Raw genomic sequence first — 23,156 nt, 5'->3', positions numbered from 1 at the left:
GGAAGGGACCTTTAAACGTCCACGAGTCCAAACCCTGCCATGAGCAGGGACACCTTCACCAAGATGCCCATGGGTCTGACCAGCGAGGCTGAGCTCGTGTAGTCAGCAGGCCTTTACACAGTGTTGTGTGCTGGGAGGGTGCTGGTCTGCTTGCCCCATCAGCTGTTGTTCATCTGCGCTCCTTTGTGTGCACGGATTCAAACTGCTTGTCACACAACCTAACGTTGTCCCTTGTGTCCTCCCCATTAACCACCTTCTCTGCCTGCTTTTCCCCTCCCGGGTAACTGTGGAAAAGGTGTCTTGGCAGGGTCTGCCCAAAGGACGTGAACATATTCCGAGCTGCTTTGTGCTCTTTGTGTGTGAGGGGCGGATTCCCAGCCAGCTATGCAAGCCCCTTACTGTTCAGCCATCATGCTCTAACCTGTCTCCCACGTATTTCCTTACTGACTCTGATCGGGGTCTGTGGTGGGTGGTGACACAGAGCTGGGTGCTAGCAGGTCCAGGCAGACAGCAGATGGAATGATGCAGTGTGCTCAAAAGGGCACTGCAAAGGTTGGGGTGCTGGGGTGCCCATGGCCGATGATCTTGCAGCTGGGAGAGAGGCATCAGCCAAAAAAAGGGTCACAACGGGAGACACAGAGAGAAAGAACAGGAGAATGAATAGAGGCGGCTTTAAATTGCTCCTCCAGATTAGCAATGTGTCAAGGAAGTTTTTACTGCTGTTCTTCATGTCATACCGGTGCTGTGAATAAAAATCAGTCACTCTTTTTCAGAGCTTTTAGTCTGGCAACCTTCATGAGATCAAATGTACTTGAAACTCAGTTCTTCTTCATTGCTTCCCTGGGTGAGCAGATCCCTGGATGGTGGAAGGGTCCTGCTGTGGTCGGCGTGGGTACCCTGCGGTGAAGAGTGACCACAGTGCCTCCAGCAGTGTACAGAAACATCTCAGGTATCTACAATCCTAGGATTTGGGAAAGCTTAGGAAACAATTGTTTTTTACAAGAAGAGAGAGATGATTCCATGTTTTTTTGGATTCAGCTGATGGAAGCCTTTTGGTGTATTTCACTTTTGGTTTTATGTAAATTCTGCATTGCTTCACCATTTTGCTACTGCACAGCTGCTTGAAAGTAAGACTGAATATGGACAGCAAAGTGAAGCTAACCAGCCTCAATTCATTGTTCCCTCACCGCAGAAATTACAATCATTGAGCCAAAGTACAATGGAATTGCTTTAAACAGAAATAGCCCTGTAAAAACTCAATTGTTCCAGGTATTTCTACAAACTGATTTTGGACTTTGTGTCCCTATGATGCCAACTCAAGGAATAGCCCTCTGTTGTGCCAGTCTGACTGCCGAAGCAGCAGGTACTTGGTACCTGTAGGAGCTGTGCATGTGTGACATTTTACACTGTCTGCAGATTACTCTTTGCATTTAGAGATGTCTAAATGACGTGTGTGAAAGCCCATTTTGTGCTGCTTCATGTCTGTGCAGGCATGCTTAGGAGTTTGTTTTCCTAGCACAGATCACTCTGGGCAGTTGCAATGTGGTGCCTGTGTCATTGCATAGATAGCTGGGTTACAGTTACTGCTTTAGTGTTTGATCCTGGTTTTAAATAGTGATCTTCTATTTTTAAAAATTTTATTTTAATGCTTGCAACTTTGTGTCAATTGACCACCTGAAGGAAATACTTATACCCATTTTAGAAGTAATTTTGAACTACAGGTTTCTTTTATTTGCAGGTGCATGGAGCAAGACCTGCACTTCATTGCACAGTACCTGGAAAGGCTTTGACAGCTAGAATGACCTCCTGTTCAGCTGCTACTGAGCTGGAATCAGATACAAACCCCACCATTTCCCCAGAATTCATTGTTGACCTAAATGACAATGTGCAAGACTACAGGGTAAAATGAGCACAACGGGAAACATTTTGCACAACACAAGAGTCACCCCTGTGAGGGTGACCCCACGTGATTGCACCAGATTCTGACTCTTCAAAAATCAGTGGTTTGCAGCTTGAGAAGCTCCGAAGAGCAGAAGTATTGTCACCATTCGAGAGATCCCACAGACAGTGGCCTAACACGGAGGACAGCATGGATGTGGAAGATGTATTTAAAACCCAGGAGAATATTTCCTGCCCAAGGGATTTGTCAGAGAGCGGCGATGACCTCGCTCATTTTACCAGTGCGGTCAGTGTCGCAGCTGGGAGAGCCGTGCCGTGCTGCAGCAGACGGGAGCCGTCTTGCCCTGCCCCTGCCGGCTCTCGCCACACCGACAGCCGTGGCCTCAGCACGGAGGAGGCTGCATCTGCTCGGTCCCTGGCGGGTGTCCAGGCCTGCACTAAGGCTGGGCTCGGTTCACCTCCAGCCGTGAACACCCTGTGCTGTGAGTGGGACGACACTCCCACAGTGAATAACAGTTATTTTGTAACAAATGATTCTGAAAATTCTGCCGCTGTTTTGGAGATCTGTGCAGAGAAAATTCCAGGTGTAAGTGATGACTTTTCTGATGATGACCTAGAGTATTTTGAATGTTCAGATCTGCTGACAGAGCATGAAAATGAAATCTGGAAAAGGAAATTGCAATTTTTATCAGAAAGTGATGATGAAGATGACTTAAAACTGAGTAAGGATTGTGATGGGTGTGCTTACTTCCTCAGTGAAATGCCTTGTCGGCTCCGAGTGTCAGATAACAGTACGCCTATGGATACCACCATTGGCTTCTGTGGGCATCACTCAAAATTCAAAGGAGTAAATGTAAGGAGAGACCCCTCTATGTACAGTCACGCAGCTCTGCAGACAGAGATGACGCTCACCGTTGGGCACCACCGAGACAAAGGTACCGGTCTGAAAGACCAAGAACAGTCTAAAGCGCCTGGGGCACCCACAGCCCTTGAAAATGACCATCCCAGCACTGAAGAGGAAAATAATGGCAGTGGCCACTCAGCTGCAGGTTTCCCAGCTGACAAATCAAGGGACAAGGATAACGTCCGTGCCAAGGGGGACTCCTCTGCTGGTGCCACAGGTGCTGCTTCGACAAACCTGGCTTCAGAGGCGATGACAGAAAGCGAAGCGGACAGGGGCTCACTGGGTGAAAGCTCCTTGCTGCTAGAGGAGGGGGGAAGAAATTTTCCGGAGGAAAATGCAAGGCATGCTGTCTGTACCTTAACAGAAAGTCTAAGAAGAAACCTTTTAAAGCTGTTAAACCCCAAAGAGCTTTGCAGATACGTAAGTAACATTGGACAGTCTTTCCAGATGGCAGCAGAGGTGAGGGAGCCTGGTGCTCTGTTTCCTCGTCAGGAAGGTGTCCTTTCCCAGAGCTCCGAGGAGACGGAGGGCTTGGAAACGCAGGCTGGTGTGTGTCGCACAGGAGAGGCAGATAAAGACGGGGAAAGGAGAAGGACTTGGGGCCTCTCAGAGCAAAATCAGATGCCAGATGGAAACGTCTCACCCAGGGTAAGTAAAATGTTTCTCATTTAATAGAAAGAGCTGATCTGCTGATTTAAATGTGTTTTATTCCAGGTTGCCACAAAAAAATGTAAAATTTAAATTACTTTGAAAGATACTATTCATGTACTTCTGAATGACAGCTACGGCTGGGAAGGAAATCTGGTTTTGAAAAAGGCCCAAATAAACCATAAGCTGCTCTAATTATAGAGCGAGACTGATAACAGTGAGAGGCACTAATGGGGCTGTGGACAGCTGGATAGGGAAATCCGATCTGCAGGCTATTGCACAGGTCTTACCAAAGCAATGTTTCCTTCAGCCCAGAAAGTTTCTCAAATACCTATTGTGAGCAGAGAATGGTCTGATGTGCTTTCTTTTCAGTTTATACTCAAAGAACAACATTGTCACCCACTTACGGTGCTGGAAATCTGAAACAAACCAACAGGGGTTTGCTCTGAATTTGTAACAAGGAGGGGAGTTTAATCCAGAGAGTTCATGTTGCAGGGGTGAAGGGAGGTTTGTTTTTTGAAAAGAAAACAATGAGAGAGTCAGATATTCAAGTTGAAATGTAAAAAACAGTCAGAAACACCGAAGTGGTTCTTGCCGTGTACTTCCCTCTTTTATGCTGTTGGTAGGAAATCAGCTGGGGAAGTCAGTGGAGTTGTGCAGACCAATGTGATGCTCCACCAGTTTTCATAAGGCGGAGAATTGGATCGTACTTTCTATTTCACATAGGAAATACTCAAGATATGTGACTACATACGTATGAGTATTAAATGATGCATAATCTTATTATCACCGACTGTACTGATTTGCGGGTGCATAACTAATTGCATAGAAAAATACATTTATGACATATGACAAACCAACACAAGCTTTTTCCAGTTCCACGTGCTTTTCTTCAACTTTATTGTTTAGGCAAACGTGTTTCCCAGTTGTGGGTAGTAGACTGACTTTAATCTCACCACTGAGGTGTCTTACGCAGTCAGAAACCATTGAATTCTTCTGCCCGAAAAGCAGCCATAGGTTTCTCTGTTTTTAAGTACGTAAAATTCCAGTCATATTTTAGCAGCACATCATGTTTCCATGATGGGGAATACCCTCCTACTGAAATGAACCTGCTGCGAGTTTCCTGACGGTGAGTGATACCATGGCTTGCAGGAGGGATTGTTGGATTTTCCCCAAGCGCACTACAATGATTTAAATGGCAGCAGTGTCTTGGCACAGAGCAGCCGTGCCGTGACCGCGGGTGCCACGGCCGAGGTTCAGACCGGGCAGCCTGGCTCTGCTGCCTGCGGTCACTGTGTGGAGAAGGCGCCTTCGGTCCCTTGAAACACCACGGTTCTGATTTAACTTCCTCGTTTTCTGGCTCTCCAGCAGGAACAGACAGGATGTGCCTGTCTGTAAGCGTCTGCAGGATAAAATATAGCTCGTGTCTTTTGTTTCACCTGTCCAAAACAGTTGAAGTAACTACAGGTATTGAGTTATGTTAGCTAATCCAAGGCTGATGAGCCATTTAAAGCAGAGTGTTATTTTAGGAAAGAGGAATTTGAGTGGCATTGCATGAAACAGGGAAACAGAAAGAGCCACAAAGCTGCTGCAGGAGAACAGTGTGACCCAAAAGCAGTTCCAGCCACAGGGGTTTGAGGGAGCCATGGCCAGAGGCAGTGATATACCCACTGTCTGTATTCTGGGAGTGCTTTGTTACTGTCCATTTGCACAGAGAGAAATACATACCCTAGAGGGATACACATACCCTAGGAGCACATAGCCCTGTTAAATAGCAATTAAAAAATTAATAAATGTGCTGCCATGAGGCTTCGCAGTGCGTTCTGCTTTCAGACTTACTTTTGTCAAATGCAAGGTGAGGCACGCCATTACAAGCCCTCTTTTGTAATTGCATTTATTTTCCAGCCATCAAAACATGTGTCTACGCTCTGCAGTGCTGCATGCCTATAAACGCCCGAGACAGGCAGGTGCCAACAAGGACAGACACACAGATTAGATAGATGGATAAAAGGGCTCGTGAAATAATCAGCTCACTTTCCAGTAGCATGAGAGCACTATCTATTTTCAGCTTCATACCAACAGCAGGTAGGGACTGACATACGTCTGAGATACTTGGCAGGAATTCCACAGGTTTTAGTCAGAGCTGTGCTGGAGGCTGCGGGGCTGCAAGGAACAGAAGATGAACTCTGCGTTGCAGAGGTTTGGGGGGGCAGTGGCAGAAGGAGCACCAGACTCAGGAAGGCTCAGGACCGCCTGAAGAGAGCTGGGGCTGGACGCATCTGGGCTCACATCCTCTCGAGCCGAGAGCAGGCGTGAGTCTGAGCTCACACCCCGCACACCATGACAAGTTAACAAATAGCTATGGGTGAAACAGGGACCCACGAGGGAGAAAACCAACCCCAAACACTTGTGAAGTTGAGTTTGTGGTGGGATAAAAGCAAAAAAATGCAAAATGTCTGCAAATGTTGGTGCTTTTTAAACTCAGTCTGGTGGTTTTTAGTATTTCTTCATTTCTGCTGGGAGTAGGTGCAAAGCTTCAGACAGCCACTAGAAAGATACAGGGTCAAATATACAAACTAATTCATGAAGTCCATGTTGTTATTATATATCCTGTTGATACCTGAAAGTAAGTTTGTTTTTCAAAGGTTGACTGCTAAATTTCTCTCTACATTTACAGGTTGTTCTGGCAAGTGAACGGTAATCAAAAGCATAAAGCATGATTTGTTTAGGAAACAATGCATTTTTGTCTAGTGAAAAATGGTGGACTTCTCCATCTGTGATGTGCTGTGGGTGGCTTGTGTGCCACCTGCATGGGATCGATTCAGTGGAAGAGGAGCAGAGAAAATCCTGGGGAGCAGAAGCTTGGCAGGGACTCTGGAACAAGAATTTAGGGTGAAAACTCTGTTCTGAGGGCAATGGTGAACAGTTTGACAGATTTTGTACACCAGGCAAGCCCAAACATCAGCCAGTTCTCTCATAAGATCTGCACTCCTTGCATAAATTCAGTTCAGTTTGGCTTAGTTTAATTGTGGAATGGGTTGTTTCTGCATCAAGTGACAATTTGGAATAGGGAAGGACTAAGGAGATGCAGGAGGAATGTGGATTTGTATTTGCTGCCCCAGATTGCCAGCAGCGCCGCTGAAGTTGCAGTGGTGTCCCGTTGTGAGGGGAGGGCAGGACTGACCTTACAGCCAGCAATTCCTGCCCCTGGACAGAGGCGAGACCAGGAAACCCTGGATCCCTTTGGAAGCGTCATTTGCCACCTCAGGGGTCAGAAGTGACCAGAGACAGATTGCTTACTTAAAACTGGGCTTAACGCTGACCCAGAGATGTGCCTTTCTTGGTGGAAGTCTTGTTCTGAAGGACACAGCATGGCAAGACATGGGAGTGCTCTCTGAAACTTCTCAGGACTGAGACACATAAAGAAAGCGTTTTTGTGAAACTTCAGATAGCAGTGCCCGTGATGGAGGCAGAGGGGAAGGCAGGCTCCCAAAAAACTGCCTGGGTCGTTCAGGAACTGATCACTTTGGAGTATGTAATAGTTACATGAGTACAGTGGGACATTGCCACTGTTAGCAAAAGGCCTAGACATGACTGGTTTGGTTTGGTTTATTGACTTTATCTGTTAACCAGCTGGTCTATGTTAGTCATTGATCTTCATCTTGATTGCATTTTATATTCCTCAGCATTTGGATCTAGGTCTGAAACTCACCAGGGTTCAAGGCTGTTAAGAACTAGGAGTTTGATTTCCATTCATTAGGTGGATAGCTACAAGTCAGACACTTGAATGTTGACAAATAGTACAAAAAAAATAATGAAAAACGAGGTTTGTTTCAAGCCAGAACTCCAGTTTAGGCCCGTATCAAGCAGCAATTCTAATTTTTAATTAAATTTCTCTTTTTTTCTTCTTTGTAGAATCAAGGTGCTGATCTGAAAATCTCTACCCAGAATTGTGAGAGACCGTGCGTGGAGCCTGAAATAGAGAAGGAAGGCGTCTTCATGACTTGTGAGAGCGCAGGAACCGTCCATCCCGCTTCAGAAACGTGCTGTACTGAAAAGACACCGCAAGCAAAACCTGCAAGTTTACAGATGTGTTCTCAACACCACACTCCTTGCAATAAGAGAGAGAGTTGTCACCAACAAGTCTTGTGCGAGCAAGGGATCGACGTTACTGTTAATGACAAGTTGCAGAACCATGTTTCACCTTTTCCCTCACGGAATGCGGACTCTGTTCCTGATAAACACGACCGTTCATGCGCTGTTCTCTGGTCTGTGGAGCTCTGTGGTGAGCCAGGGCAGGGGCAGCAGGGGCGCAGCTGGGCCTGGCATGACAGCAGTGACTCCGCTGTTCTCCGCAGGCTGCCGTGTGGTGATCCCAAGGCAGTCCTGGAGTGTGGAGAGCCTGGGCGCACAGGAGGTGCTGATGTATCTGCAGTGCATGACGAGCTGTGGAAACAACTTCTTGGAGATGACTCAGACTGTCAAATCCCATCAGAAACTTGGGGCATCACAAGTTTAGAAATGAGGCCGACAGATGCCAGAGTCACAGAACTGCAGACCGTGCAGGAGCCCCATTCTGATCGTCCTGTGTCTGTCGATGTGGTAGAAGAGCAGGAACCCGTTGGGCAGCCAGCTGGTAGACAGGGAACAGAGAAAGAGGACTGCAGTGTTTCTGATCTCCCACTTAAGACAGATGAAGCGTGTAACAGTGCATCCATAGGAAACATTTGTCTTGCACAAGTGGTAGAAGCAGATGGTACATGTCTGGATTCTAGCACAGGAAATAAAACGGAAACACCATCCATTTGTGTTTCAGCAAACAGCATCGTCGTAAGTACAGGGGAGTGCTCGCAGCAGCTGCCAAATCCGACGTTAACTGACAGTCATGGGTCCATGCACATGGCTGTTGCCTGGGAAGGAAAGCTCACCATTAGTGATGCTTCCCAAACGTCTGATGCAGGTTCTCCTCAAGGATTAAAAAATGCTCGCAGTAGTAATTTAGCATGTGACGAAGAAAACCCAGCTTGCCTGTCAGATAAGTCACATGGACAATTAATTCATACTGAGCACAGGGTATCCGTGATAAACAAGTCTGTACCTGGCAGAGGGAGTCTCCTTAGAGACTGTTGTCCTGCGAGAGAAGGACTGGATTATTTCTCTGAGGAGAAAGGCAATTTCGTCAGTGAAAACAGCAGTCAGTTTACACTTGAAAATCACTCTGCTGTTCACACCGCATGCACAAGTTATGAAGAGAATGTACAAGAAAAAGGAAATCACTCAGTCTTGAGTGCACAAAATGACACTAAATCTGACAGTTCTCATCTTTCAAAAAATAATGACTGTCAAGATTTTAAAGTTGTTTCTGATGCTCAGAGATATGGTTATCTAATGCAATTGCCTAATTTAATGAAGATTCCTCAAGCCATAACTTGTCAGAATCTATCCCAAAATATAGACCAACTGACAGAAATAGAAAAACAAGAAGTGGCATTCACTCCCTCTTCTGAGGATCCATTTTTAAGAGATTTTTCTGTAGAAGTGCCCAGATATGAACCATGTAAAACAGGAGAAGAACAGAGAGAGATTGGTGGAGGTGAGGAGCAAGGGGCTGAAGCTTCCTGTGACTCGGGATCTGGCCGTGTTTCAGAGACTCAGGCTGCCGGTTCCCCTCATAACGCACCAGAACACCCTGCATTTTCTGCTGACAGCGCCTTCAGGTCTGATGAAGAGTCAAAACCAGATCCTGCCAAGAATGGCACGAATGCATCTGGAGGTGTAACGTGGGTTCGTGCCCCGCTGCCTGGACGGGCTCAGCGTGAGCACCATGACACAGCACATGGGGACTCGGGGGGCACTGGTAATCAGCCGCACACCCAGCCACTGGCTGCGGAGGAAGCACTGCCGCCCCTTGCAGCAGTAACCCGGTGTGAGGGCCCTGTCACCAGCTCTGCAGCAGCAACGGGCTGTCCTGTTGCAGGAAGTCGTGTGGAAACGGGATCCACCCCGGCTGTGGTCAGAGGAGATGAAAATGCGAGAACACTGGAGACTTTCTGCAAAGCCTTGCAGGATCCGCTCCACAGGGTGCCCAAAGGAAACAAGGAGGATGTGGTCTTGTGTGAAAACAGACAAGAGGTCCGAAGAGCTATTGAATACAGCCCAAATGAAGCTGAAATGAAGCCTCCTTTGCATGCTTTAATTCCCTCCAAGGCTCAGAGACAGTTTGTGGATGTTAGCACGAAGCAGTCCTGTCCTGACTTGATCTGCTCCAGCAAGCTAACGGAGGTTGGTAATTCAATTAAGTCAACCAAGTTTGACAAAGCTGAGGAGGTCATGGCATCGGACAGCGTGGTAAGTGGCTCGGTTAATGTGCCACCGGTTGATTCGGGCAGCAGCCGGTGTTTTAAGGAGCAGCCACCCTGCAGCAGAGCTCAGCCGCTTTCCCTAGCGCTGACCACACACGATCCATTCCCAGTCGGTGCGGAAAGGTTGAGAAGCCAAGGAGGGTCCAGATCCTCCCAGACGTCACGGCCTGTGACTGAGCCCGAGCCCATCAGGTGCAGACAAGACCCGACAAAGAGCGGGCATTTGGCTGCTGGAGCTAAGAAGAAATTGCCACCAGCAACACTGCCAAAAAAACCCCGACTGGAGGAGAAAGGGAATGTCGGCAAGGATCTCTGCGGCGTTAAACAGTGTGTGAAGAGTGAGGTGGGCACGGCTCATAAGGAAGAGAGAAAAGAGCAGAGGAAACTGATTTTGAAAAAGGATAGCAAAGGTAAGAGAAAACTGATTTTCATTTCTGTCCTTTCCCATTGTTCTGGTTGCCACGCGAAATTCACATTCGTTGAACACGCTGCAAGCCTCCCGTAGTCTGAACCACAGCAGCTGGAGGTGTCCTGCCCTCACCTGGTTTAATTCCTAGTTCTGTGAACTGGGTAACTGGTGCTGTGCCCATACCACAGAGCTGAGTCCTCCCTAACATCCTTTTCCTAGCCGGCAAATATATTACATGTATGAGCTTTTTAACCTGTTTGGAATAGTAACCTCTGCTGTACTACTCTCTGTTACTGGTAGGGTGCCACTGACAGTGTTTTGCAGTGCTATCTGATGACTGATTTTCACTGCTGTTGGTCACAAGTGACACTGCTGAAATCAGCCATATTAAACCAACATAGAAATGTGTAACTGAAATGAGATTCAGGTTGCTTGTTGGAGTCTCTAGGAGATTGCTAACAGGTAAAACAAAATACAGACAGGAGTAGGAGGAGCATAGCAGCCAGACAGATGAGGTGTTTGTGGTTTCTATGGATACTTTGAAAGGACCAAGGTCTTATTTTTACCTTTTGACACTACATCTCGTGTTCACATCACAAAATAATTCAATAGAGCAAGACTGAACAGTGACTGAAGGTAAGTGACAGTGGTAGAGCTCTTCAGAGACTCATTACAGTGTGTTCTGCTGAGACTTCTGCTTTTCCAGTCGCATCTTTAAAGCCCCAAACTTTTATCTGTTCGAAGATGTGTCCTTTGCCAGAGAACTGAGTGTGTGGGAGGAGAGACACATCCCTGCAGCACAGCAGAGCAGACAAACTGCAATTACTCAGAAATGCCTCATCCTTTTCCCCTGCACCTGAGGCCGTGCTTGAAAGATTTTTTTGAACATTCGGTCTTGAATCAGATAAGACTTATTTTTTTAACCTGCTTCCGATGTGCTCCAGCCTGGCCTGACATGAGCATATGTTTGTGCTTTGGAGAGTTGCGTGGAGCGTTGCCCAGTGTCACAGGAAGGTCGGTGTGGTCACTGGTGTATTCAGTGTTGGTTTTGTGTCTTGTCAGCTGCAGGAGGGATGGCTCTGTGGAGCTGTGGGGTCTGTTGGGAGTGCTGTCACACACCGTCTGCGTCACTTCAGCCCTGATTCAGCAAGATTCTTAGGCCTAAGGACTTAAGTGCCTGCAGTTAAACATAGCAGTGAATTCCAGGTGCCTAGCGCTTTGAGTTGGATCCAGTCCTTTGGCGTTAGATGGGGAAAGTTGGGCTGCTGGGATGGGATCCCTGAGGGAGCTGTGTCACAGCAGCTCCTTCAAGTGCAGCAGCTCAGAATTGACACAGTAGGAGACGTAACTTCTTGCATTTTACATCCTTCACATCTAGCAGAGGTGTCTCACTGGGGTGCGGGGATGTGTCATGATCCCAAATCCTTTCCCTGAGTACCTCTTGGCTCCCTTTCTCCATCCTCCCATGCATGCCGTGCCACATGCAGAAGGTGCTGGAGCGTCCCGGGAGCCAGGCCGCAGCTCTCAGCAGAGAACTGGCTCACCATGGCCTGCCCCGGCCAGGCCATGCTCCCTCTCTGCAGCCTGAGCATCCCTGGGTTTGCTCTGTGCATTGCTCCGAGTTTAGCAAAAGAGCTGAAGAGCTCAGAGCTGCTGTGGCTGCAGGGGCTTTCCCTGGGGAAATGAATCCTTTGAAACGGGGGGGAAGCAGCAGTCACTGCCAATACCAGATGTGAATATCTCACCACCAAGTGCAGGTTTGTCCCCCCAGCTGTGTTTCAAGCCATCGCTGCCTCTTGCAGAGTCTCACCCTGGCCCTGTGTGTCAGATGGGCTGAGACCACCTTGGAGACTGAGCATCTCCTGAGACTTGGTGTCTTTTCTCTCAGAGGCTGTGATCAGTTACAAAATCTGCTGGTTACAGGTACTTGGTTAATGTGAATTCTTACTACGTAACCGTATGGTATGTGCACCTTGTGGTATATTTTTATTGATAAAACCAGGTGGTGCTATAGTTACAGGGAATGTGTTTTGGTTAAGAAATTATTTTATGTCAATGCCTTTTCAGGCCAGAACTTGCCTTGGGTCCTGTTTCATAAATTCAGAATGTCTTTGCATTGGAAACATTTCCATTGACTGTGTGGGGCACCAAATCAGTCTTTTAAAACCCTTGTATTTTAAAGCCTTGGTTTCTGCATCAGAAGAAATAATAATTAATTACCAGTGTTGTTGAATTCATATTCTTAACAACTGCAAATCTTTCTGGGATTCCTTTAAAATGCCAAACAGTGTCATTATCTTCTAGTCCCAAACTGTGGCTCTTCTGTTCCAAGCTCCCAGGCTGCTGAAGAAAATCCAAGCAGAGTCGTTTCCCGACTGCTCAGGGAATGTCAAGCTTTGCTGTCAGTTTGGCGACATTCACGGCGACTCCACCATTACGTGGACGAAGGACTCCAAGTTACTGGCTCGGCTGCAGAGAAGGTGGGTGAGAGTTTCTGAGTGGCTTTTGGGAAAATATGGCCAGTGATTCTCTCCTGTGGCTGTTGGGAGGATTAGTATGAAGGTGCAAAGGGTGAGTTTAAAGAGGTGATTAAGAACCACATCTTCACGCGGTGCATTGGTACTGGTCATGGTTTGCAGTCCATCACCAGCAGTTCCTCTCAGCCTGTTCATAGCCAGGCTCCTCCACCTTTCAGGTACTGTGAAAGATGAATGAAGGTTGCACCTCAGACATGTGAAAACCCTGCTGGTGCAGGAGGAATTCTGCTCAGGCACTGCACCGTTTCGGTGTGCTGGTATTGCTGCCAGAGCCTGCATGGGTCTGCGGGTACCAAAATGGCCCTCGGGTGTCACTGCAGCCCCGGGCGCCTCTGCCCGCGATCAGGTGTGACCAGAGGGGAGCAGAGAACAGAGAGAGCTGGGTGAGGGTCCTGGTGAGGAGCAGCACACAGCGTTTTGGGCTTTCGTATGCTCATCCGTTATGAACTTGGCCGTGGTGTTGATGGGAATGTGAGAATGCCTTTTGGTGTGGTTTAATTGTTTGGATTTGATTGCAGTTCGAATGTGGTAGGGTCATTATTTTGAAACACAAAGTAGGCTGAATGCTTCTAAGTAGGGTGAAATAAAATATTTTGTCTACTTGCATCATTTTTGAATCGGTCTTTGCAGTGAGGGACAGAAATTCCAGGGACAGGAGGAGAGACTTATGGAGCTATCAGGAAAGATCTATTAAAAGTATTAATGTGGAAAATCAACATTTTGTGTTCCAGTGCCCAGGATAATTCTCCAGTCTCTTTGGCAATAGCTAAAGCCAGTAGCAAAGACCAGGGAATGTATTATTGCTGCTTGAATAATATCTATGGGAAGGTGACTGCTGAGTTTAATCTGACTTCTGAAGGTAAATCCCAGTTTATAAATTTAATTAATAATGGCAGTTTCCATTCCTATGTTTTTAACTGCAAAATCTGTTTCTTTGTTTCCTCGTAGTATTGGAACGTCTCTCAAGTTCTCAGAATTATGAGGGTAAGTACACACAGTCTGAATGTGTGCTCAGATCTTTGCTCCTTCCGATTTCCAAATAGAACAAAGAATGGAAAAACATATCCAGACAGAGCCATTTGGACAGTTACCCCTGGGAGGCTATGGCAGTCCCTTGAAGCCAATGAATCTGTGACGTTTTCACTAGCTGTCTTTCCCTTTTTGCACTCCCTGACGTTTGCTGTACCAGCAAAGAGAAAATTGGCTTTAATTCATGGGAGTTCTGTAGGTGCTGCTCCCTTGTGTAGGATGGAGCGGTTTGCGCAGAGCAATGGAGCACCTGCTTGGTACTTGGCTGAGGAGCTGCTCGTTTGCTTGTGCACGAGTGCTTCCCGTGCCATGAACAGAGCAGTGGCATCGCAGCGCGTTGTACGGACACACAGACACACACGGCACCGAAAGCTCCTTTGGCAGAGGAACCTGCCCGTGGTGGTTGAACACGCGGTCTTCACAGGTCACCTGCTCTGTAACTTCACTCCCAGAGAAAGACAGGCATGAGGATCTGGAATGCTTTCCCCATATGTTAGCTTGTGTTTAATCGCACTGGGCCTATGTCTTGCTGTGCTGCAGCTAAAGATAGACAGTGCATTGCAAATTGGGTTACCATTTCTGAACACGCTGTGCTAATTGAGTACTTCATTCGGCCAATTGATTTTTCTTTGTCTAGAAGAATAAAATTAAACATTTAGTTCCTTATTAAAGTGAAGACAGGACTTGTCATGTAACAGCACCATATAACTTTTGATGAACAGAGAATTTTAGGTGGTGTTAAGGAGCCTTCTAATTCTGGCTTTCTGTGTGCACTGTTTCCTCTGTGCTTCCAAGAGGCAATAATGTAGAGTCCTGACCAGAGAGGACTGCAGACGGAGCTGGAAGGACTTCCCTGCTGCGTGGTACACAGCTCTGTTCTCCTCTGTGTCTTTTCCACTGGTGTTCCTTGAAATGCTGTGATTGGAGAGCCTGAAGTGCAGTTAGAATTCTTTAGGTCCTCTCAGTGCTTAACCTTAACCACTTTTCCCCCTATATTTTTTCACTTTGTGTTCAAGGCCATGCATTCTGTTTCCATTGAGCTTTCTCTTTATTGCTCTGTGGACAGATGCATTCGTTCTCCCATGCCCACCCCTTTCCATGTAATCGCAGAATGATTTTGTGCTGGCATTGTGTTTTAGGTGTGGAAGAAATCGAATTCATGCAGCTCATGTTCAGAGAAGATTTCATCAGTGACAGCTACTTTGGAGGGAACCTGCATGGAGTAATAGCCACGGAGGAGCTGCACTTCGGGGAAGGCATGCACCGCAAAGCCTTCCGCAGCAAAGTGATGCACGGCCTCGTGCCGGTGTTCGGGCCTGGGCACCCCTGCGTTGTCAAAGTGCACAACGCCATCACCTACGGGACCAAGAGCAAGGACGACCTCGTGCAGAAGAACTACAGACTGGCTCTGCAGGTCAGCTTCCCCACCTTGTGTAGGCACGGGCTGTCCTGCAAGTCTTCAAACAGGTGATCTGCTCAATGTTTTGAGTGATGTTCCACAGCTGTATCTTGTTTGTAATGTAGGAATGCTATGTCCAAAATACTGCAAGAGAGTACGCAAAGATATATGCAGCTGAAGCCGAACCCTTGGAAGGCTTTGGGGAAGTACCGGAGTGAGTATATATATATATTTTTATATCCATATACACAGATGCACATATATATATGTATATGTATTTATTATCCTGTGCCACAGCTGCCCACTGACTGCTAGGAGTAGTTACTAAAGGTGAAAAGAGGAATCCTGAGGACAGCGTTACAGCTGGAGTCATGACCTGCGTAATACTGAGTATCAGGGTGGTGAGAGAGCATCCATTCCCATTAGAGAGGTATAATAAAGAGTGAAGACAGTAAATAGCAGGCAAAAGGCATGTTTTTAATATCGATTTAGAGGAAGCTATTTGTTAGTGAAGTAACGCCAGTAGGTGGTGGTACTGCTACTACTACTGACTGATAGTAACAGCAGCAGGGGACAAGTCAGGCCTTGCAACTTCCCATTAAAGTGGAATCTTGAGAGAAATCATGATTGTTCTGCAGTCGCTCCTTTGGCAAGTTTTCTATGTAAAGAGGGGCTTAAGGCAGAAAACTTGACTCTTGATTCTGGGTTTTCCCAAAGACCGGCTTATTTCATACAGAAGTTTTCCATTTCCCAAATATGTGTGCATCAGACCGGTAGCTCAGTGCAGGCTAACTCTGCCTCTGAGGCTGCGAAGTGGCACTTGGAGGATTTGGTAACAGATCTTTTTAAAAGGATTTGCTGTTCCAGTGTCAGGCTACCGTGCAGAGTTGAATTTGCAGTGGATGGTTGAAATTCCATCTGCCTTGCTCCAGGGATAAGACCTGCACCGTGACAGCAGGCTGGATCTGCGTCAGAGGACACAAGAGCTGCTCAGCTGCACCGACTCCCTGAAAAAAAGGACCATTTAAACCACAGCCTCGGGAATGATTCCTTAAAGCAGCCTTTTAGTGATGGAGATGGCAGTGAAACCTTTTAGGGAAAATATTTTGCAAGTCAGCTTCTTTTCTGGAAATATATTGCTCTTGGTAAAATTTGTGTTAGAGAGATTTCTGTAGGCACTGGATATAACCTCTGCATTTGATAGGAGAGGGAGACTGCGTACCCTATGAAAACCAGAAGTCTGGTGCAAACAACAGACACCTGCAAGGTTCAGGTCTGGTGCTTTATTGAAAGCAACTGGCTGGAAGACAGCAGAAAGGAGCAAAAGGAGATGATGTGCATATGCTTTTGGTTTACTTTTTAATTTCAGAGTTTTAAGGCCAGATTCCTTCTAGCCAGCCCTTGTCAGACCAAACTTGTATTTAAAAGAAGGTTTATTCCTTGCAACATTTTATGAGAAACAGAGCAACAGAAAAGTCATCCATGTTCTCCAGAGTGAGCTTTAGAGCTCTAGCCGTGCCCTGTCTGTGCTCGACTGTCGGAGGGGGGAAACAGAAACCCTGCACTGCCCTGGGACAAAGCCCAAGTGGATCAACTTGGAGGTGCTTAACACCTCAGAAAGCCTGCATCATGGTCAGACTGAGCCGCTGAAGCGGTGATACTCCAAAATTAGCAAGCACCCTTTATTGTGCAGGGTTTAGGTTTTGGGATGTAGTAGGACAGCATTAGAAAGTATGCATTGAAAAGTTTACATCTGAGTGATTGATACAAAGAAGCAGGCACACAGAGGATAATGTGATTATGTTCTAGAGCTCATAAGATAGTGTGATTATATTCTAGACCTACCTAGAAGATCTGAATCTTACCCACATGTCTCCTGGCTTGGTTTGGACTCAATAGCTGTTCACTCGCTCTCGGATCACCAGCCACTTTGTCTGTTTCTTACTCCTCCATCGACAGAACTCTGGATTTAATTCGTTTTTATGCCTTGATTTCAGAATCATTCCTATTTTTCTGGTCCATCGCCCTGCTAATAACATCCCCTATGCGACGGTGGAGGAGGAGCTGGTTGGGGAGTTTGTGAAATACTCTGTCAGGGATGGCAAGGAGGTGAATTTCCTGCGACGAGACTCGGAGGCTGGCCAGAAGTGCTGCACCTTCCAGCACTGGGTGTATGAGAAGACCAATGGGAGTTTGCTTGTCACTGATCTGCAAGGTGAGTTGTCTGCGTGGGGGCGATGAGACGGCTTCCCCATGCTGCAGGTGGTGACCACGCGCGGTCATGAGGCCAATTTCTGAGCGGTTCTTGGCTTTCTGTGTCCCCTGGTAAAGCTGCTGAGCTTGTGCTTTCCATAACCTGGTAATGGGCAGAGTCCTCTCCAGACGCGGGCAGTGCCCTGGCCCTGTGCCTGGTTTATACAGAACAAAAGGCAGGAGAGGGAGTTGGGACATTTTATTTTCTAGCCTCTTTTAAGTGCACTGTGTTTATCTGTGTGCGTGTTACCCTTGGGAACAGAAAGACATTAACTGATTGCCTACTGCAGCAGTAGGGGCAAACACATCAATCTGTGCAGTATTATGATGTTTATCTAATCAGCAGAGAAAGGGAATTTTTACCTAGCGTATGTTCTTGTGAGAAGACAGTTTGAGAAAGGAAAAACAAATCCTACACTCTTAACAGGAGAGTTCTCCCACGTGCCCCTTAGTAAATCAGGACACTCAATATGAGCCCGGTGTGGCTTGTTGTCTCACCTCCCAGAGGTTAATGAAATGTCATTATTGACTTCAGTTGCTGATAACGTCCCAGTCCTTTGCTTTTTCTTGTATTTAAATACTTGCAGACAGTCTGAACAGTGGAGTGCTCCACATTCGGGTCCTGGCCAGGTTTGAGGAAATAGGTCCCATCAAAAAAAGAAGAATGGTGCAGGGATGCCTTTGTCACCTGTACCGAATGCTGCCCTGTGCTCCTCTGGATGTAATCAAGTGCTGGGCCTGTACCCTGCACAGCGAGCACAGACGTATTTGAAACAAAGGCAGACCCGTGTTAAAGAAAAGCAAAGGAAGGTGGAATCTTACAAAATATCCTGTATTTTTAACAAGGCAGGAAAATTAGCAACGGGACGTCTAACCAAGACCCTTGCATTAATTTAAAGAACAAAAGGACAAAATCCTAGCCTGAGGGCAGCGCAGCGCAGAAGTGGTACCTGAGCCTCTGTAATGATGCTGCCACAAGGGAGAATACCGGCTGTGCTGGAGAGAAACATCTTCCTCTCTCATCATCTCGTTTGAGCATCTAGGCTGCATTTTTTAGCCACACCAGTTGAGCTTTCTGAGGGCATTCTCCGAGGAAAATGGTCTTGAGACCATCGTTTCCCTGTACTGAAAAAGTGGTGCACTACAGGACTGGATTTTGCCTATAAACAAGTCAATGAAGGGACGGGTTAAAAACCTCAAGGTTTTTGAACTACTGAATAAGAAAGGGATTTTGGTTCTGTCACCCAACACTGATAAACGTTGTGGTCTAAGTTTGCAAAGCATCAAAACCACACAACTCATATATAAATATACACACCTCAAGGTGGGTGCATAACCAAAGATTTTGTATGTCTCTTAAAATGCAGTCTTTAAAGTGCAGCCCCTCCTTCCCACCACTGACCGTGCACAGGAAAGCAGCGATGCTCTGTTTGTCACCTTGCTATCTGTAAGCTGCTGGTGTGAGACTGACTTGTAGGCACTGCTAGCGATACAGAGCACAAACGTCCTATTTCTCATCCGGGTACTTTAAAATGTTTTGAAAACGTGGTGAGAAATGATTAAAATTAAAACCATGAATCAATAAATAATATGTAATGCCTCTATGTATGGAACTCCTGAGCCTGAAGATATTCCTAGAAATTCCAGTGTAACGCAAGCTCTGTTTCCTTGGTGCCCTGCAGGTGTCGGAATGAAGTTAACTGACGTTGGCATAGCAACGCTGGCCAAAGGGTGAGTGAGAAATCATTTCCTCACAGCATGGTTTTGCTTTACACATCGATCCCTTCAAAGAGTAGATGTGTTGGGGGGGTGCACTGGAAAATGATTCTTGCTGTAACTGTGGAAGAAAACAATCCTCATCTGACTTGTAACTTATTTTGTTCATATATATGGAAACCCACCTATAAGAGAAACACATTTATTTTGTTCTGAAGGGATGAGGCTCCGCTGTAGACTGGGCTTTGCTTTTCCTTCGTGCCTCCCTTAAAATAGGCTTATGCAAAGGGCATTTCAAGAGGGAAACCGAAGGAAGCAGCCACTGCCCCAGCTGGAGGAGGGCAGGGCTGAGCACGCAGGGGCAGCGCTGGCTGCAGCCAGGGGCGCAGGGCAGGGCCTGGGGTTTGGGCTGTCCGGGGCTGCTGGCCATGGAGGAAACGCCTCAAACCCTGCTGCTGCTGGGGCCAGCAGTGCAGGCAGGCACCCCATCAGCTGGCTGCTGGGAAGGGGAAGGGGAAGCAGGGTAAATACCTGTGGCCAGTGCTTTAAATTCATATTCTCCTTTGAGAATCTGACAGGAAGAAGATCCCATCACATGTACTCAGTCTTTTACTAAACTGAACCTGATTTTTTAATGTAATTGCCTATAGAAATTCCCATAGTTTCCTCAACCCCTCTCTGCAGAGGCAGTGACCTCCTTGGTCACAGGCAGGTCCTGGCTCCAGTGCTTCTCAGCCTGGGCCAATCCCATCAATGTAAACCAAAAATATCCTCGGGGAATGCTTCTGTGGCCCTTGATGAATGGAAAAACATGTGTGTTGTTCCTGGCTGGAGTGTAAATTAAATACAGTTCTAATTTCACTCCAAGATTAAACCTGTGACCAGGGAAAAAAAATGGGAAAAATCCATCTCGCCACCCCAGCCGTGCTCATGGTGTAATGAAGCTGTCAAATAATCTAATGTGGTAGTACAAACTGTTAGTGATGAATTTGCAAAAGCCAATATGGCAACATTCATGAATTATTCATGGACGTTATTTAGCCCTCAGTGTTTCTTGAGCATAACAGACAACAGACACCAAAATTTTGTACCTATATTCAGCATTGTTCATTGCTCTTATTGATTTTTTGGGGTGTCTAGACTCACATTCCAAGTCTGAACAAACATTCTGGATGAGCATGTATGTGTCCCACGTCTCCATCCTTCCCCTCCTTGCGTAGAGGCTGTAGAGAGAGCGATGTTTTCAACAATTACACTTGATTGCAGTAACTCTGCTCTTTTATCCTGTCCGTGTCTGTGTCACCAGCGCACTGGAGCCCAAAGGAGCCCAAAGCAAAGGGTGCTGTACTTGGGGTGCTGGAGTAGCTGCACTGCACTTTCTGTCAGCAGAGGGCAAAGCCCAGCTAGAAACTGAAAATCCCTGAAGTATTTTTAATGCAGCCACTGGGGCGCACCAGAGCCAGGCAGTCAGTCCTGCGAATGAGTGGTTTAGTGGTTTCTTTGGTGAACGTCAGCAAAAATAATACGAGGCAGTGATGGGCTCCTCGGTGCAGCCCATGAGCCCACGCAGAGGCTGTGCACAAGTGCCCAGGTGTTTGTCCCAGAGCAGAAACAAAGAGGTGGAGGAATCGGAACAGGGACCCGTGGCCGTGGTGATGAACAGGAGATGGAGCTGAACGTCTGCCTGGCCTCGTTGCATTGACAAACCCAGTTTTGCTCCTCATGGCAACAGGAGGCACTGGGGCTTACCCCTGGAGGCAAATCCCATATCCCCGTTGAAATTTAAGGAATATTTGGTTTGAGCCACCCTTAACTGTCAAGTCTGGGAGGTGCAGTTCTGTCTGGGCTTTGTTCATCAGTCATCTCGTCGGTGCATTCAGAGTGCCTGCTGTGCTACATAACCGACTGGTATTTCTCAAGGCTTGGGATGGTCGATAGTTCGAGATTATTAAGCACAAAACACGTGTGCCATAAGGACTGCACCATCTCGAAGCCGTTCACTGGTGGAGACCTTCCCCTGTTACACCATGGGCTGCAGCCGCACAGAGGGGTCTGGGCTGTGCCCACAGGTCCTGCCAGATCCCAGCAGAGCCGTGGGCGCCAGGTCTGTGCAGAGCAAACGGCGCCGTCTGCCAGCGCACGGAGGCTCAGTGGGAGCAGTGAGTAACAAACTGCGCACAGCTGGAGCAGCAGCTGCAGGGCTTGGGTCTCATCTGCACATCAGCTTTCCTGTGGTCCACTACAGGACCGGGGGCTGTCTGTACACTGCAGAGCCACAGCGCCCTCATGTCACGCCTCTCGACTTCCAAAATGGACAAGGAGCGTTACCTGGGCCACATCTGTGGGCTCAAGATTGAATGCAAACCTCTTGTTTTAAGAGAAGGGAAATGATGGTGGATTGATTGAGGAGCAAAGCTAGTAAAAGAAAAATAATCACATGTTAATACTACTGTTAGATGTGTTATTTATCCAAGGGAGCGAGAGAACTGTTTATTCTCTTGCTGAACTTCGGGGTATGGTCCTGGGGGAACAGTGTCACTCCTCCTAAACCCTGCGGTAAGCAAGCACATAACTGCCTTGAGAGAGAGGAAGTAAAATTGGTAACCCCTTGAGGTTCCTGTGGCTGTTCACAGCAGCTGGCAGGGTGGTTTCTCTAGAGCAGAGCAGGCTTACCCCCGCTTTAACCTGGGGGTAACCGGATCTGGTACGAACATTCACCTGACAGATAATAGGAAAATACATCGGGAGCTTTATTTCATCAGATGACATTAACATTCAAAAACTCTCACTTCAAGGAAGAATCTGAAAATAAAATATTGGTACGAGAAGACAAAAAGGACTCCTAAATACTTACAGTGAGGAAGTTGAACTCCCACATAGTTTTTCTTGTTGAAGTTAAGTGCCAGCAGTAATTTAATCCTTAGATGATGTAGGTGTGCCGTTGTCTGTGAAGTCTTCATCACCCTGGCTGCAGCAGCTTGTCTGAAGTCATTTGGGATCCATCTTCCATGGACAGGCAGTTGTGACAGTGTTTAAAAGCAGCAGCAAAATGTATAGATGAGCTTTTTTGGCTATAGGGGGGCCTGCCAGTATGCATTACCATTTTGGTACGTGCCCAGACAAGCAATAAATATCACCTTTAGATTTCCTAGAGAAACTTTCAGATTTGCATTATCCACCAGAGATTTCTTTTCTCCTAGAGTGGAAGAGACTTTCTTAATGTTTTCCGGGTGCTTATGAGTCAGCAGCCGTGCTCTGCCTCCCTGTGCTGAAAATTAATCTTGAAATCCCATTTGGCTTTCTTTCTTTCTCTGTTGCTACAGATACAAAGGTTTTAAAGGCAACTGCTCGATTTCCTTCATTGAGCAGTTCAGAGCCCTCCACCAGTGCAATAAGTACTGTGAGATGCTGGGGCTGAGATCTCTCCGAACCACTCATCAGAAACAGAGGAAAGCAATACCCATGAGAAGCAAAAGCCTCCCAAACTCTTCAGCTATAAAGAAAGCAGTGCCCAAGAAAGCAAGAGAACCCAAAGACTTCATTTCTTCAGAGCACTGAGCTGCACTGCCTCGTCTTGTGCCGGCTCCTCTGGAGGATGCGTGGTGGCAATGGGCACCCGTGACCTGGCGGAGGAAGTACCTTGGTCTTTTGCCTTGGGACGTGGTTTTGAAGTCGCCCCTGTGCTGATGCCAGCAGCAAAGGAAGGAGCCGATTCCGTGGTCTCGGTACCTGAGGCTTAACGCCGGGGTGAGGTTTTAAGACAAACCAAGGCACCTGCCTGGATCACCTCGCGCCCCTTCTCTGCATCGGCATCTGCATGTTCGGAGTCACGGACGCTGCGTGCAGCACTGCAGAGCACCTTTCCTTCTGTGTGTCTGTGCCTGTGACCCTGTGGGTTCAGCTGCTGTGTAAACATCAATAGAGTTGAGATGCCACTTAGTAAAACGTTTGCACAGTCTTGCTCAGGCTGCTATAGAAAAATTGTTTTGTTTCCCAGATT

At 47.1% G+C, this 23,156-nt stretch overlaps 1 protein-coding gene across 1 annotated transcript; it reads left to right on the top strand.

Annotated features, from left to right (window-relative positions):
- Nucleotides 1-1,979: 1,979 nt before the first annotated feature.
- On the top strand, nt 1,980-22,714 carry ALPK2 (alpha-kinase 2; the record flags this gene model as incomplete). The annotated part of the gene is made up of 10 exons (XM_010179478.1): nt 1,980-3,451; nt 7,367-10,223; nt 12,555-12,702; nt 13,491-13,618; nt 13,708-13,743; nt 14,928-15,202; nt 15,313-15,401; nt 17,185-17,402; nt 19,123-19,171; nt 22,480-22,714. Coding segments are annotated over 10 exons (5,507 nt in total), but the record flags the coding sequence as incomplete, so codon positions are not given.
- Between the last annotated feature and the right edge of the window lie 442 nt (nt 22,715-23,156).

Source organism: Mesitornis unicolor, unplaced genomic scaffold, assembly GCF_000695765.1.
Source record: "Mesitornis unicolor isolate BGI_N332 unplaced genomic scaffold, ASM69576v1 scaffold9302, whole genome shotgun sequence".
Taxonomy (NCBI): domain Eukaryota; kingdom Metazoa; phylum Chordata; class Aves; order Mesitornithiformes; family Mesitornithidae; genus Mesitornis; species Mesitornis unicolor.
Note: the sequence above shows the minus strand (reverse complement) of the source record. Positions and strands in the feature narration are given on the sequence as shown.